Consider the following 17382-nt stretch of genomic DNA (forward strand, 5'->3'; position numbering starts at 1 on the left):
TTTACCAGGATGTTGCCTGGTATGGAGGGTCTTAGCTATGAGGAGAGATTGGGTAGACTGGGGTTGTTCTCCTTGGAAAGACGGAGAATGAGGGGAGATCTAATAGAGGTATACAAGATTATGAAGGGTATAGATAGGGTGAACAGTGGGAAGCTTTTTCCCAGGTCGGAGGTGACGATCACGAGGGGTCACGGGCTCAAGCTGAGAGGGGCGAAGTATAACTCAGACATCAGAGGGACGTTTTTTACACAGAGGGTGGTGGGGGCCTGGAATGCGCTGCCAAGTAGGGTGGTGGAGGCAGGCACGCTGACATCGTTTAAGACTTACCTGGATAGTCACATGAGCAGCCTGGGAATGGAGGGATACAAACGATTGGTCTAGTTGGACCAAGGAGCGGCACAGGCTTGGAGGGCCGAAGGGCCTGTTTCCTGTGCTGTACTGTTCTTTGTTCTTTTGTTCTTTGTTATTTTACTTTAAACAAGACTTTTAACCACTGGATAAGACGTTCTCCCCATGTCTGTGTGGGTTTCCTCCAGGTGCTCTGGTTTCCTCACACTCCAAAGATGTGTGGGTTAGGTTGATTGGCTATTCTACATTGACCTTTAGTGTCAGGGGGATTAGCAGAGTAAATGGGTTATGAGGTTAGGCCTGGGTGGGATTGTTGTTGGTGCAGGTTCCATGGGCCAAATGGCCTCCTTCAGCACTGTAGGGATTCTATCTCAGGAATCTTATATAATCAATATAGTAAATGCGCCTAGTTTGGGGGCGTTTAAGAGATCCGTAGATAGGTTCATGGACGAAAAGAAATTGGTTTAGGTTGGAGGGTCACAGTTTTTTTTTTTTTAACTGGTCGGTGCAACATCGTGGGCCGAAGGGCCTGTTCTGCGCTGTAATGTTCTATGTTCTATGTTCTAATTGAAGGAAGCTTATTTAAAAGAAAAATACTTGTCAATATCGAATGGAAAAATATACTTAACAGAACAGACTTTTATAATTTATGTTGGTTGATCAGGCTGAAGATGTGTAATTCCTCGTTTCCATTTTTAACAACAGTCCTGATGAGATTCTTGTTTTGTTGACTTCCAGAAACATAGAAAATCGGAGCAGGATAGGTCATTTGGCCCTTCGATCCTGTTCTGCAATTCAAGATGATCATGACTGATCCCCGATCTCAACATTATTCTCCACTGATCTCCCCAAACTCCTTGAGGCTTTTAGAGTCTGAATATATCTCAGAAGGTAAACAGATATATTTCTAATGTTTTGGCCTCCACAGCCTTCTGTGCTGGCGAATTCCACAAGTTCACCACTCTCTGCATGAAGAAATTTCTCCTCCTCTCACTCCTAAACTTCCCCATATCATATTTCATATATTATAATCATATTTGATTTCAGGCATTATCAAGATCTTTGTTTTAGATGGTCTTTTATTTCCTAAAAATAACACAAATTTTCTCTGACTTTTTTTCCGAAATTAACCCAAATTCAAGTAGAAATATTATTGTGAAAAAGAAATCGTTTTTGACACTGGGGAACCACCTGGCTGTTAGTTGTTAGTTTCTTTTTGTTCTGACAATGTGATTATTCCCTTAAACTTTCCCTTTGGATGTTCAAATCAGCCATTCATATCAATTTATTTTGTCAATTTCAATTTGAGGAATAATCTCTTAAGATAAAAGCAAATTACTGTGGCTGCTGGAATCTGAAACAAAAACAGAAAATGCTGGGATCTCAGCAGGTCTGACAGCCTCTGTGGAGAGAGAATAGAGCCAACATTTTGAGTCTAGATGACCCCCCATCAGAGCTCAATAATTACACTCAGCCTTATTGACTTTAAATGGTGATTTACATCAGAGACATAAACGTTTGCAATCAGTTTTGAGGTAACTTCCAACAGCTGAACAATGCAGTTATGTGGGATCAGGATATTGAATTCGATGATCAGCCCATTGAATTTGATGATTAGCCATGATTATAATGAATGGTGGAGCAGGTTTGAAAGGCCAAATGGCCTACTCCTGCTTCTCATTTCTATGACAGCACATTCCACATCCGGAATTCAGCAGCATTCCGACTTCTGTGCCGCCATCACTTCGTGCCTGATAATACATTCATTGTCACCAATTAGCAGCAAGGGCGGGTTGTAGACCTTCATTTTGCTCAATGAGTGTTGGAGAGTGGGATGTCTAGTGTTGTAGACTGCAGGCAGTGACCCAGAACAAGGTCACGGCCAGCACTTTAAAAGGCTCCCTGCATGGGACAGTGTCAGCTGACTCATCAGATGATCATTCGAGTGGATTAACTAGACAGAGAAAAGATGTGGGCATTTTCCAGTCTGTCCAGTTAAGTGCATTAAATTGTTAATCTCTGCAAACCATGCCAGTTTTCAGAGGCAGTAATTTTAAAAATCAGCAATATCTTTTGGCACTGAGGAGTTGGACATTGGTTACATATTTCCAAATGTCTGTGCCATTGGAGCAGGGGGAGAGGGGAACCAGAAGGGCCAAACCAGCCTTGAGGCTGCCCTTGGTGTCCTCCTGCATGAGGCTGCCTTGGTGTCCTCCTGCATGAGGTTCATCATTGACATGGCCAGCTCATGTCAACCGCTGGCAAGACGGGTAAGCCCAGCCACTCACACAGATACAGAGAGAATGTACAAACTCCCCACAGACAGTCACCCAAGGCCGGAATTGAACCTGGGTCCCTGGCGCTGTGAGGCAGCGGTGCTAACCACTGTGCCACTGTCCAAATCTTTACAGCTGTATTTAACAAACTCTTTTGCGAAAGGGGCGTCACAATCAAATCCAGTTATAACCCACAGGTACCAAACCCAAACCCACGAATTTTCACCCCAGTCCCAGGAGTTTGGAGACCGGCTGAATAATGGCAGCCGCATACCCACAATCCACGGCGCTGGGGAAACCGCTCTATTCGCCACGCAAGCAGGCGACCCCGAATGCGCATGTCCAGGGGAGAGGGAAGGTGCGCATGTACGGAGGAGGTCCCACCCACCATTATGTCGCGTGAGACATTCACCAATGAGAATAGTTGGAGGACCGGAAGCCCTCTGGTCCTCCAGCCAATCAGAATGCTGTCTTTGTGACAATGCAGATTGAGCTTCATGTGGACAGAAACGTTCTTCTGTCTCTCCAACCTCTGTGAGTGAAACACTTTCTTTTCTCCCCCTTTCCATTTCTTTTCTCATTCTGGGGGATTTTGGGGACTTGCAGCAACTGAAGGGAAAGGAAGTGAATCCAGGGAGGCTGCAGACTCTGGTAAGGTTGCCCCAAGTCTTTCTCTTTTAAAGACATTAACATTCTTTAGCTCCCTCAGCTTAATACATTTATTTGTCTGGCTAAAAGGATGGTCTATATTCGTAATGGTCACAATTAAAGGGGTGGATCCCCAGGAGATAGCTGATATTAAGGAGACAGTAAATTAATATAGGGATATGTCGAGTGTTGTTCTATGATGTGTATTAGATGCAGGGTAAGAATGGCGGGAGAAAGTAAAGAATTTTCTATAAAAACTAGAATTGTCTTTTCTGAATTTCTAAGTTGCACTGACAGTGATGAATTTTGGAACTCATTTTACAGAATATCAGAATTGGACTTCTCAAAACAAATACTTGTGGTGATCTGCCAGATTAACTTGATAAATCGGGACCTGAACAACATCAGCCTTTGGAATCTATAAAGAGAAATATTTCTCTGTTCTGTCTGCTTCAAGAGATTTCAACCATAAGTGTGATTGGAAAACGTGGAGACACAGACATGAGTGGGTGTTCCTGTGCACTGACTGTGGAATAAAGCTTCAACCAGTTACACAGCTTGAAAAGACATCACTAGTCACTATTCAGGTTTTTTATGTATGGACAAGGCTTCAACTGACTGTCAAACTGGGAGAGACACATGGACACCTACACCATGGAGAAACCATGGAAATGTGGAGACTGTGGTAAAGGATTCAATTTCCCATATCAGCTGGAAACTCATCGACGCAGTCACACTGGGGAGAGGCCGTTCACTTGCTTGGAGTGTGGGAAGGGATTCGCTCATTCATCCTCCCTGCAGACACACAAACGAGTTCACACAGGGGAGAGGCCATTCACCTGCCCTGAGTGTGGGAAAGGATTCACAAGTTCATCCCACCTGCAGACACACAAGCGAGTTCACACTGGGGAGAGGCCATTCACCTGCTCCGATTGTGGAAAGGGATTCAGTGATTCATCCAACCTGTTGATGCACCAGCGAGTTCACACCAGGGAGAGGCGGTTCACCTGCTCGGAGTGCGGGAAGGAATTCACTCAGTTATCCCACCTCCAGTCACACGAGCGCATTCACACTGGGGAGAGACCATTCAGCTGCTCTGAGTGTGGGAAGGCATTCAGTGATTCATCCAACCTGCTGAGGCACCAGCGAGTTCACACTGGGGAGAGGCCGTTCGCCTGCTCCGAGTGTGGGAAGGGATTTACTGATTCATCCAACCTGCTGATGCACCAGAGGGTTCATACCAGAGAGAGACCATTCCCCTGCTCAATGTGTGGGATGAGATTCAGTGATTCATTCAGTCTGCTGATGCACCAACGGGTTCACACTGGAGAGAAACCATTCACCTGCTCTATCTGTGGGAAGGGATTTAGTCGCTCATCCCATCTGTTGATGCACCAGCGAATTCACACTGGGGAGAGGCCATTCACCTGCCCCGAATGTGGGAGGCGATTCACTGATTCATCGCATCTGTTGATACACCAGCGAGTTCACACTGGGGAGAGACCGTTCACCTGCCCCGATTGTGGGAAGGGATTCCCAGATGCATCCAATCTGCAGAAACACCGACGAGTGCACACTGGGGAGAGACCATTCACTTGCTCTGATTGTTGGAAAGCATTTACTCAGTCATCCCACCTGCAGACACACCAGCGAGTTCACACCGGAGAGAGACCATTCACCTGCTCTCAGTGTGGGAAGGGATTCAGTAATTCATCCAACCTGTGGGCACACCAACGAGTTCACACTGGGAAGAAACCATTTACCTGCTCTGTGTGCGGGAAGGGATTCACTCGGTCATCACAGCTGCTGAGACACCAGCAAGTTCACAAATGATGACAGGGGTTGGATTCTGCTGTTATTGCTGCTGTTCGTCATGTCCAGGACTGAACCATTTTGGTGAAGTTTCTTTCTGCTGGACTGGCTGGTCTCTCAATGTTGATTCCAGTGGGTTGATGCACTTTGAGCCTGGGAGAGCACATTTCTACTGAAATGATCCACAAAAGCTGATGAAGGACATTTATTTTATCTTGGATAGTAAATAGTGCTTTTAATAGCACTCCAGGTAGATCTAAAATACATTTGTCTCTGTTCCATTGAGTCTACAGCACAGGGCCAGGCCAGTCGGCTCAATCAGTCTACATCACTATTTATGCTCCACATAAGTTTCCACCCACCCCTCTTCATCTCCCCCCATCAGCATATCCTTCTATTCCTTTCTCCCTCATGTATGTATCGAGCTTCCCCTTCAATGTATTCATGCTGTTCACCTCAACCACTCACTGTGGTAGTGAGTTCCGCATTCTCACCACTCGCTGTGATAGTGAGTTCCACATTCTCACCACTCGCTGTGATAGTGAGTTCCACAGTCTCACCACTCGCTGTGATAGTGAGTTCCACATTCTCACCACTCGCTGTGATAGTGAGTTCCACAGTCTCACCACTCGCTGTGATAGTGAGTTCCACAGTCTCACCACTCGCTGTGATAGTGAGTTCCACAGTCTCACCACTCGCTGTGATAGTGAGTTCCACATTCTCGCCACTCACTGTGATAGTGAGTTCCACAGTCTCACCACTCGCTGTGATAGTGAGTTCCACAGTCTCACCACTCGCTGTGGTAGTGAGTTCCACAGTCTCACCACTCGCTGGTAAAGAGGTTTCTCATTAAATCCCCGTTGGATTATTGAACCCCTTCATAATCTTAAAGACTTCCATCAGATCACTTCTTCGTCTTCTCTTTGGAGAAAACCACCCCAGCATTCAAAATGTGTCAAATTTAGACTCAACCTTTAACAATGATTTTGATGCGGGGGCTGAGTGTAATTATCCAACATTGTGGGGAAACAAAAAAAAATTGCATTTCTCGAGCACCTCTCACAACCACCGGGTGTCAGATGAACATGTGAATCAGGAGCCTGTTCTGCCATTCAACACGATCATGGCTGATCTAATTGAAACCTCAACTCCACATTCCCACCTCCCCCTGATAACCTTTCACCACCTTGTTTCTCTATCTATCTTTGCCTTTGTCCTGAAGCATTATACAGTGAATGAAGTTCTGTGAATTGTAGTGACTGTTGTAATGGAGGAAACTGCAGGCCTGAGTCATCAAATTTAGTTTTAAAATTCAATCACTTTCATATCACATTCACTGCTATAAGTAACAAGGTCAAGGAAACCATTTTATACTCAAAACATGTGGCTTCTAACAGTCTGTTCACCTTCTGTCACTGGCTTTATTAGCTACAAATTGATTTTATATGTAACATATGATTATTCAGTAATGAACCTTGAATAAGCTATCATCAGTGACTCAGTGTAATAGACAATTATATAAAGGCTAGATCTTTATTTTAAAATATTAACACTGAATAACCTGAAATGTTTCCAGAAACCGCAGAGCCGGCAGAAGTTGTTTAAAGAAAGAAATTATTTTATAATTTTGATAAGCTGCAGGATATCATATTCTGCCAAAGTCCAACTAAAGAATAAGGTTCATTGTTCAGTCTGGTCAGGATTAGTAAGGAAGAAAGCTGTTATCTTTCGACAAACTGTCTTTTTGAACCAGTCTATCTTGTAGTAACCAAGTTTATTAATTAAAGATTACTGTATTAATTAGCTCGCATTCAGTAACAAATAACTGGAGAAGTAGTGAGATTTAATTGAGTTACGGTTAATAAATCAATAAAGAATGTCATTTTTGTTTATCTATTAGTGTCACAAGTAGTCTTATAGTAAAAGGCTGAGTTTTATTTGCTGTAAAAACATATCATTTGAATTGCTGTGTATGTGAAGAATGTGCAATGATGATAAATGTACTGGTAAGAGAGACCTTCAAGCTCTGATTTGTCTCAGAATTTGAAATTGTCTGAACACCTGATTGTATAGAATCAGATAAAGGGTTAGTATGAAACTGTGCAATTGTATTCCTGTCTGAGATAATGAGAGAAGGTGGTGTCAGTAATTGGGGATCCGGTTAAATTAATCTGGTCACCAAATTGACCAAGTGTCATGTCACAATCAGCCCAACCCTGATGTCAGGTAATGGTCACTTTGGGGATAAAAGTAGAGATTCCCAACATCTTCCCTGCCAGCCAAGTACTGAATATTCACAGGGTCGAGTTCCAGGTAAATTATTTTCAAAGAAGGAACCAGACTTCTGAGGTTGACATCCACAAGAATTCCTGTCAAAGAAGGAGCCAGAGAGGGTTAACCTTCGACAGACTGATCACCCACATCAAGCTGTAAAAGCCAATGTTTGAAGTAAACACTTCTTGTCGAATAAACTTATTTTTAAAATTTACCCACCGTAGATTCCTGCTGTTGCCTTAATTGGTTAAAATATTCTTCGATCCAAGGTGAATTTGTTAAATGGCAAGTTGGGGGTGGCTGAAGTCAATTAGAATTCAGATATCAAGATCAGGGAACACAAATCTGAAATTTAAAAACTTGCATTTAGCATCGTTCAGGACCACAGGATGTCCCAATGCACTTTCCAACCAATGAAGCAGCTTTGAAGTGTGGTCATTGTTGTAATGCAGGAAATGTGGCAGCTAATGTGTACACAGCAAGATCCCAAAAGCAGCAACATGATAATGAGCAGATGATCTGTTTGTAGCGATGTTGATTGATAAATATTGGTCAGGACTCTGGGGATAGCCCCCCTGCTCTTCTTCGAAATCATACCCATGGTAACATCTATGTCCTTGAAGGGGCAGATGGGGTATTTGGATTCGCATCTCATCCTAAAGGCAGCAGCTCTAATAATGCAGCACTCCCTCAGTGCTGGCACTTTGAATGTTGGCCTCAGGTCAATGGACTGGGATTTGAAAGAACAATCTTCTGATTCAGAGTGAAGATTTGATTTATTATCATCACATGTATTAGTATACAGTAAAAAGTATTGTTTCTTGCACGCTATACAAAGCATACCGTTCATAGAGAAGGAAAGGAGAGAGTGCAGAATGTAGTGTTACAGTCACAGCTAGAATGTAGAGAAAGATCAACTTAATATGAGGTAGGTCCATTCAAAAGTCTGACGGCAGCAGGGAAGTCAGTTGGTACGTGTCCTCAGACTTTTGTATCTTTTTCCCAATGGAAGAAGGTGGAAGAGAGAATGTCTGGGCTGTATAGGGTCCTTGATTATGCTGGCTGTTTTTCCAAAGCAGCAGGAAGTGTAGACAGAGGCAATGGATGGGAGGCTGGTTTGTGAGATGGACTGGGCTTTGTTCATGACCCTTGGTAGTTTCTTGTGGAAGCGTGTGGATCCACTGCGCCGTGGCTGATACAATAGACAATACAAAGTTAGAAAGGGAAAGTTATTCTTCGCCTCCAGTGCCTCAATGTCAAAATAACAACCTCATACAAAAACAGGTATTGAATGCACAAATGTTGAAGAGTTTGTTTGGAGCCACAAGTTTCAAGTTCCCATTTCAGCCTGGGGCAGCTTTCTCTCTCTGTTGCTCATGTTAGAGACAGCCAGGTGACGGAGTTGAGAGCTGAATTTAGCTGAGAATAACAGGGCCTGAGCCTCAATTGGGAAACTGCCCTGGGCGTTGCACTGATAGAGGGACAGGAAGGTGCTGGAGGACTGACTGGGAAATGGGCCTCCAGCCAATCGGGGCAGGAGACGGGGCAATTGGGGCAGATGGTGACGGAACCCCTGGGGTTCAGTCCATGTTCCCAAAGTGAGGAGTCACAGTAACAGGGTGCAGAGGAGCTGGAGAGAAACCATTTGGGCCCAGAGCATTGTGAACATCCTTTTATTCTATAGAATTGGGATTCGGGGTGTCCATTAGCCCTTTATTCTCTTTCCCCAAACTCTGAAATGATTCCCAGTGATACCCCTTATTGGTGACAGTGGTTAGATTTTATTCAGTATCAATAAGAGCTGACACAGGCTAATGTCTGAGCAGTCGTATCAAAGTGCAGCAGCATTACCATTACACTCTGGGTAGAAGCACCATCTCCATGTAAATGCTCCCTGGTTGCCTCCCACAGTGCAAAGATGTACAGGTTAGGCAGATTGACCAATGCTAAATTGCCCCATAAATGTCCCAAGATGTTAAGGTTGGGAGGAGAAGTGGGTAACTGCGTGGGGTTATGGGGCTAGGGCGGGGAGGGGTGTGTCTGGGTAAGATGCTCTGACAGAGAGTCGGTGCAAACTCGATGGGCCAAATGGCCTCCTTCTGCATTGTAGGGATTCTATGATTACCATAATTACCACAATCAGTTCCAGACAGGAAACTTAAACCTGCTGTTTCACTCTCACTCAGGAACAGATCCCAGTTTTACACCAATCTCTGATCTGACAGCACGTTTCCAGCATTCACTGTTGTTCTTCCTGACTCTAAACACAGTTGTAAAGGAGCTTCTGTTCCATGCCTAGGAGCTCTGAACCATGGAAGAGCAGCTGGGACACATTTCTTACACACCTCAGGTTTAATCCACATCTTTAGTCCTCAATGTGATCAACAGCAGCAATAACAGAGAACTCCAACCTCTGCACTCACTTGTGAATTTGCTGGTGTGCCAGCAGGTTAGAAGACTGAGTGAATCCCTTCCCACACATGGAGCAGGTGAATGGTCTCTCCACAGTGTGAGTGCGCTGGTGTTTCAATAGATGAGATGAACAAGTAAATCTTTTCCCACACTCGGAGCAGGTGAATGGCCTCTCTCCGCTGTGAACTCGCCGGTGTGTCAGCAGTGCGGCTGATCAAGTGAATCCCTTCCCACACTCAGAGCAGGTGAATGGCCTCTCTCCAGTGTGAGTGCGTCGATGTCTCAGCAGATTATCACTGTTTTTAAAGCTCTCCTCACAGTCAGGACATTTAACAGTTCTTGCATCAGAGTGAGTGCGCTGGTGTCTCAGCAGGTTGGATGAATTAATGAACCCCTTCCCACACATGGAGCAGGTGAACGGCCTCTCCCCAGTGTGAGTGCGCTGGTGTACAGTGAATTCAGATGATTTCCTGAACCCAGTCCCACAGTGAGAGCACTTGAATGGCCTCTGGTCAGTGTGAACACGTTGATGGGACATCAGGTCCCCAGAACTTTTATAGCACTTCCCGCAGTCTGGACATTTAAAAGGTCTCAGGTCAGTGTGAACTCGCTGGTGTTGCAGCAGGTTGGATGACTCTCTGAATCCCTTGCCACACATGGAGCAGGTGAATGGCCTCTCCCCAGTGTGAGTGCGCTGATGGATTTCCAGCTGGGACGGCCATTTGAATCCCTTCCCACAATCCTCACATTTCCATGGTTTCTCCATGGTGCCGATGTGCCTCTCCAGGTTGATGATCAGTTGAAAGCTCATCCACACACACACGTGTACAGTTTCTCCCCAATGTGAATGGTGTGATGTTTTTTCAGGGTGTGTAACTGGTTAAAGCTCTTTCCAGTCAGTTCACTGGAACACCTTCACTCGGGTGTGTGTGTGTCTCGGTGCTTTTCCAATCACACTAATAGAACATAGAACATAGAACATTACAGCGCAGAACAGGCCCTTCGGCCCACGATGTTGCACCGACCAGTTAAAAAAAAAACTGTGACCCTCCAACCTAAACCAATTTCTTTTCGTCCATGAACCTATCTACGGATCTCTTAAACGCCCCCAAACTAGGCGCATTTACTACTGATGCTGGCAGGGCATTCCAATCCCTCACCACCCTCTGGGTAAAGAACCTACCCCTGACATCGGTTCTATAACTACCCCCCCTCAATTTAAAGCCATGCCCCCTCGTGCTGGATTTCTCCATCAGAGGAAAAAGGCTATCACTATCCACCCTATCTAAACCTCTAATCATCTTATATGTTTCAATAAGATCCCCTCTTAGCCGCCGCCTTTCCAGCGAAAACAATCCCAAATCCCTCAGCCTCTCCTCATAGGATCTCCCCTCCATACCAGGCAACATCCTGGTAAACCTCCTCTGCACCCTCTCCAAAGCCTCCACATCCTTCCTGTAATGTGGGGACCAGAACTGCACACAGTACTCCAAGTGCGGCCGCACCAGAGTTGTGTACAGTTGCAACATAACGCTACGACTCCTAAATTCAATCCCCCTACCAATAAACGCCAAGACACCATATGCCTTCTTAACAACCTTATCTACTTGATTCCCAACTTTCAGGGATCTATGCACACATACACCTAGATCCCTCTGCTCCTCCACACTATTCAAAGTCCTCCCGTTAGCCCTATACTCAACACATCTGTTATTCCTACCAAAGTGAATTACCTCACACTTCTCCGCATTAATGTCTGAAATCTTTTCCCACAGACAGAACAAATAAACATTTCTCCTTCCACATTGATATTCAGGTCCTGATGAATCGAATGACTGTCAGATCTCAATGTGATGTTTGATTTAAGTTTCCCACCTGTCAATCCTCCCATCCTAATTCCCTGCAAAAGGAGTTTACAGAAGTTATCAGTGTAAATACAGGATAGAAATTCAAAACAGACAATTCTAGTTCGGATGGAACATCCTTTCCTTTCTTATTCCCTCCAATCATATGGTCCAAACGAACTGAAAGACAAAAATCAACAACCAAAGCATCAACAAAACCAAAGGGAACCTTCCGAACTGAACCAGAAAGTTCTGACCAGTGTCTCTGAACCTTTTATGCGGCCTCGGGCACTAGGACCCAGTTAAAAACAGAAATCCTGAATCCCGTCCACTCTCTGCTGTGTCACAAGTGCGTCACCAAGACGCCAGCGCATGCGCTCTGCCCTCCGCTGAACTAAGATGGCGGCTGTTAACCGGGCTCTTCGCCCCGGGAGAACAAACCGGAGCTGCAAACGCGGAACCTGCAGGTCCGTATTCGCGGTTTGAGGCTTTCAGCAGGTATTTAGAAACCCTCCCCGTTCACCCGCCGACTCCATCGGCCCTTCGCCATCACTAACATCGCGCATGCTCCATACCATGTTCGGTACTGCGCCTGCGCACTGTTCCCGATGGTGTGGATAGGGGATAAAGAACAAAGAACAGTGCAGCACAGGAACAGGCCCTTCGGCCCACAAGCCTGCGCCCATCACGTTGTCCTATCTAAACCAACCGCTTATATCCCTCTATACCCTGTCTGTTGATGTGCCAATCCAGCTAAGTTTTAAATGTTGCTAATGTATCTGCCTTGACCACCTCGCTTGGCAGTGCATTCCAGGCCCCCACCACCCACTGTGTAAAAAACTTCCCCCTCATGTCTCAACTGAACATTTCCCCTCTTACGTTGAATTGTGCTCTCTTTATGATTGTCATTTTTGCCCAGGGAAAAAGCTTCCAACTGTTACCTTATCTATGCACCTCATAATTTTATAAACTTGTGTGGCGACTATGGGGTTTTCACAGTAACTTTAATGCAGTGTGAAAGTAAGCCTACTTGTGATGCTAATAAATAAATAGACTGTGTCCTTTCACTAACAAGACCAGCCCAAACATTCCCCATCCCCAGGTACCTGTGGGCAAGATGGTGTTTGACCTTCTTGAACCGTTGCAGTCCATGTGGTGAAGATGCTCCCACAATTCGTTAGGTAAGAGTTACAGGTTATTCACCCAGTGATGATGAAGGAACGATGATACATGTCAATAATAACAATCTGTATTTATATGTCTTCCATGTCATAGACTTTCCCAGGGCATTTCAAAGAAGTGTTATACACTAAGTGCCTTTGCAGGCAGTGAGCTCGGGGGTGATGAGTGAACAAGACTTGGTGTGAGTAAGCACATGGCCAGCAGAGATTTGGATGACTTTAAGACTTCAGGGCGATTGAATGTAGGAGGCTGGGAATGCATTCGGATAGTTAAGTCTGGAGTTATCGAAGAAATTGATGAGAGTTCCAGCTGCAGATGAGCAGAATCAAGGACAGAGTCAGATAATGTTACTGAGATGGAAATTGGCAGTCTTGGTGATGATGCAGATATGAGGTCAGGAGCTCAGTTTAGAGTGAAAGCTGTTATTGAGGCTGGGAACAGTCCGGTTCAGTCTCAGACAGTTGTCAGGGAGAAGAATGGAGTCAGTAGTTTGGGAGTGGAGTTTGTAGCGGGGACTGAAGAGAAACAATGGTTTTCTTCTTCCCAATAGTTAAATGGAGCACATTGCTGTTCATTCCGTACTGGATATCCGACAGGGCAGGACAGTGTGTGAGTTGGAGGGGAATTTGGAGATTATGCTGTTCGCATACACCTGGTCCTCCTTGGTGCGGAAGTTGAAGGTTTGGAGAATTTTGTCAGAGTTCTAGAATTCAAAGTAGAAAATCACCTCCTTTGTTCCTGCGTCTTTCACCTCTCTCCCCTCGCATAGAGGCCAGAGTCTTGTGTAGGCCCAGACTGGGTGGTAAGTCCCCTTCCCTAAAGGACATTAGTGAACCAGTTGGGTTTTTATGACAATCCAGGAGCTTCCATGGTCACTTTTTCCTCGTGTCGGCCCCACAGATTACCAGATTCATTCAGCTCAATTTCATAACCTGCCTTTGTGTTTTTGTGGGCACTCTCTCACTCCCTTTTCTCTGTTTTAAATTAATTTCATGGGATATTGAAAGAGGAGGATATGTAGTCAGGAAACTCAAACCAAACATTCACATCAGATGGAGTTGTCCAAATTATGGGATTTTGAACATTGAAGGAAAAAGCACTGTTCACAGTGGGGAAAAACCGTACATATGTTCTATGTGTGGATGAGGCTTCAACCAATCATCTAACCTGTCGAGACACTATCACACCGGGGAAAACTGTGGAAACATGAGGACTGTGAGAAGGGCTTCAGTTACCGTCTAAACTGGAGACTCAGCGACGCAGTCACACAAGGGAGAGGCTGTGAACCGGCTCTGAGTGTGGGTTGGGATTCAATGAGTCAAACAATCTGTTGAAACACCAGCAGGTTCACTCCGGGGAGAGGTCATTCACCTGCTCTGTATATGGGAAACGATTCACTCAGTCATCATTATCCGTGACACAACAGCGAGTTCACACTGACAAGAGACCTTTTAAATGCCCAGACTGTGGGAAGTGCTATAAAAGTTCCCAAGAACTGACATCCCATCAATATGTTCACACTGAAGAGAGGCTGGAATTAGGGGAGAGCATCGATGATGGAGAATTGTGTGACTGAAGGATATTACAGAGGGAGGAGTGGTCGCAGTCATGGAGAAATTTGGAAACAAGAACGGGAGTTTTAAAATGTTAGTGGTTCTTAAACAGGAACCTTTATAGGTCAGTGAGCACAGGGGTGATGGGTGAACAAGTCTTGAATAATTACACAGACAGCAGAGTTTTGGATGACCTCAGGATTGCAGGGAGGCTGAATGTGGGAGGCCAGCAAAGAGTGCTCTGGGATAGTTAAGTCCAGAGGTAACAAAGGAATGGATGAGAGTTTCTGAACAAGATGATTTGAGACTCGGGCGATGTTACTGAGGTGGAAATAGGCATTCTGGGTGATGATGAGGATATGTGGCTGGAAGCTCAGTTTGGGATGAGCCAGGACACTGAGGTTGTGAGAAGTCTGGTTCAGCCTCAGACAGTTGCCACGGAGAGAGAGTGGAGTCTGTTGTGAGGACTGAAGACAACGGCTTTGTTCTTAATATTCAATTGGGGGAAGTTTCTGTTCATCCAGTACTGGATGTCAGACACGTCAGGATGGTGTGTGAGTTGAAAAGGAACTTGGAGATGATGGTGTTCCCATACGCCTGCTTCATTGCTCCATCGAGGTGGTGGAGGTTGTGGGAGTTTGAAATATTTGAAATTCCTTTTTTCCTGTGCTGCCCAATTCTGTCTCACCCTCTCCTACTTCTGTCTCTCTGCCTCTTCCCCCTCGATCTCTTCTCCCAGATTGTCCAGAGTCTTGTGTCACCCCTGACCAGGTAGCAGGTTTCCTTCCCTGAAGGACGTTAGTGAATCAGTTGGGTTTTTTTAAAGTTAAAAGTTTATTTATTAGTCACAAGTAGGCTTACATTAACACATCAATGAAGTTGCTGTGAAATTCCCCTAGTTGCCACAATCCAGCACCTGTTTGGGTCAATGCACCTAACCAGCATGTCTTTCGGACTGTGGAAGGAAACCGGAGTGCCCGGAGGAAACCCACGCAAACTCTGGGAGAACGTGCAAACTCCACACAGACAGTGACCCAAGCCGCGAATTGAACCTGGGTCCCTGGCGCTGTGAGGTAGCAGTGCTGATCACTGTGCCACCATGCCGCCCAATGACAATCCGGCAGTTTCCATGGTCACTTTTTCCTACTGCCGGCCCCACAAATGACCAGATCCATTCAGCTCAATTTCACAACCTGCCTTTGAGTTTCTGTGGGTTCTGTCTCACTGCCTTTTTTCCATTTAAATCAATTTCACAGGGTTTTAGAAGAGGAGGATTTGCAGTCAGGAAACACAAAGCGAACATCACATCAGGATCTGATGGAGTCGCCCAATTTATTGTAACCATTGTACCATTATTGGATTTTGAACATGGAAGAAAAAAGCATCGATTGCAGTGGGGAGAATCTGTACACGTGTTCTGTGTATGAATCATCTGACCCCACGAACGACAAGTGCAGTCACACTGAAGAGAAGCCGTTGAAATGTGGGGACTGCGAGGAAGGATTCTATTCCCCATCTGAACTGGAAATTCACCAGCGAGTTCATGCTGGGGAGAGGCCGTTCACCTGCTCTGTGTGTGGGAAAGGATTCACTCAGTCGTTCAACCTGCTGAGACACCGGCAAGTTCACACTGGAGAGAGACCATTCACCTGCTCCAAATGTGGGAAGGGATTCACTCAGTCATCCAATCTGCTGGTACACCAGAGAGTTCACACCGGGGAGAGGCCATTCACCTGCTCCCTGTGTGGGAAGGGATTCATTCACACAAGCAACCTGCTATCACACCAGCGAGTTCACACTGACAAGAGACCTTTTAAATGTCCTGCATGTGGGAAGTGCTTTAAAAGTTCCCGGGAACTGACACGCCATCAGCAAGTTCACACTGAGGAAAGACCTTTTTACTGTGCAGAATGTGGAAAGGGCTATAAAAGTTCTTGGGAACTGACGTACCACCAACGTGTTCACACTGAGGAGAGACCGTTCAGGTGCTCTCACTGCGGGACTGGGTTCAGGCAATCATCTCAACTCACTGAACACCAGCGAATTCACACTGGGAAAAGGCCATTCACCTGCACGGAGTGTGGGAAGGGATTTAGTCGGTCATCCCAACTCATGGTGCACCAGCGGGTTCACTCTGGAGAGAGACCTTTCAAGTGCCTCGACTGTGGGAATTACTATAAAAGTTCTGGAGAACTGAAATCCCATCAGCATGTTCACACTGACAAGAGACCGTTCAGATGCTCTCACTGTGCAATTGGATTCAGGCAATCATCCCATCTCACTGAACACCAGCGAATTCACACTGGGGAGAGACCGTTCACCTGCTCCAATTGTGGGAAGGGATTCACTCAGTCCTCCCAACTCATGGCTCACCAGCGGGTTCACACTGAGGAGAGACCTTTCAAATGCCCAGACTGTGGGAAGTGCTACAAACGTTCTGGAGATCTGAGGTCCCACCAACGTGTTCACACTGACGAGAGGCCATTCATGTGCTCTCAATGTGGGACTGGGTTCAGTCGATCGTCGATACTAATTGAACACCAGCGAGTTCACACTGGGGAGAAACCATTCACCTGCTCCAAGTGTGGGAAGGGATTCACTCGGAAATCCAACCTGCTGACGCATCAGCAAATTCATAAGTGAAGGCAGGAGTTAGAGTTTGCTGTTAATCACACCCAGGACTGAACAACATTCATTAGGGTCCTATTCTGCTGGTGTTCATAAACTGCAGCTCGGTAATAGGTGTTAATGTTCTGGATAAAATTAAACTGAATCAGTTTTGTGTCAAACAATATGTGGCAAATGTTTTTAATATTAACACAAGTTAGTTGCTTTTGAAGTGAGCTTTCTCTGGACCAAGATTGACTCTGGCTACTTGTTTCCTGTTGTTTCCTTTTTTTTACACTGCTTGGATAGGTATGATCCCATTCAATAAGAACAATATGCAACGAGAGAGTTCGGGGAGTCCATTCAGCCCTCATCATTTGACTGTCAAGTTGACTTGGACGAAATGCATCATCTGTAAGGCTGTAT

General features: G+C 45.5%; 2 protein-coding genes across 2 annotated transcripts in view; one reads left to right on the forward strand and one right to left on the reverse strand.

Annotated features, from left to right (window-relative positions):
• Nucleotides 1-10536, reverse strand: part of LOC144485505 (uncharacterized) — a 51805-nt gene extending 41269 nt beyond the window's left edge. The window contains exons 1-2 of the mRNA XM_078203649.1: nucleotides 10193-10536; nucleotides 9818-9940 (exon numbers count right to left, since the gene is read on the reverse strand). Coding sequence (XP_078059775.1) covers nucleotides 9818-9940; nucleotides 10193-10536 — 467 coding nt within the window. The remainder of the gene's footprint in view (nucleotides 1-9817; nucleotides 9941-10192) is intronic.
• LOC144485504 (uncharacterized) overlaps nucleotides 1-17129 on the forward strand; it is an 86483-nt gene extending 69354 nt beyond the window's left edge. The window contains exons 7-8 of the mRNA XM_078203648.1: nucleotides 3918-4977; nucleotides 15851-17129. Coding sequence (XP_078059774.1) covers nucleotides 3918-4977; nucleotides 15851-16992 — 2202 coding nt within the window. The 3' untranslated portion in view covers nucleotides 16993-17129. The remainder of the gene's footprint in view (nucleotides 1-3917; nucleotides 4978-15850) is intronic.
• Nucleotides 17130-17382: the final 253 nt, after the last annotated feature.

This window comes from Mustelus asterias, unplaced genomic scaffold (assembly GCF_964213995.1).
Source record: "Mustelus asterias unplaced genomic scaffold, sMusAst1.hap1.1 HAP1_SCAFFOLD_196, whole genome shotgun sequence".
In the NCBI taxonomy this organism is placed as follows: domain Eukaryota; kingdom Metazoa; phylum Chordata; class Chondrichthyes; order Carcharhiniformes; family Triakidae; genus Mustelus; species Mustelus asterias.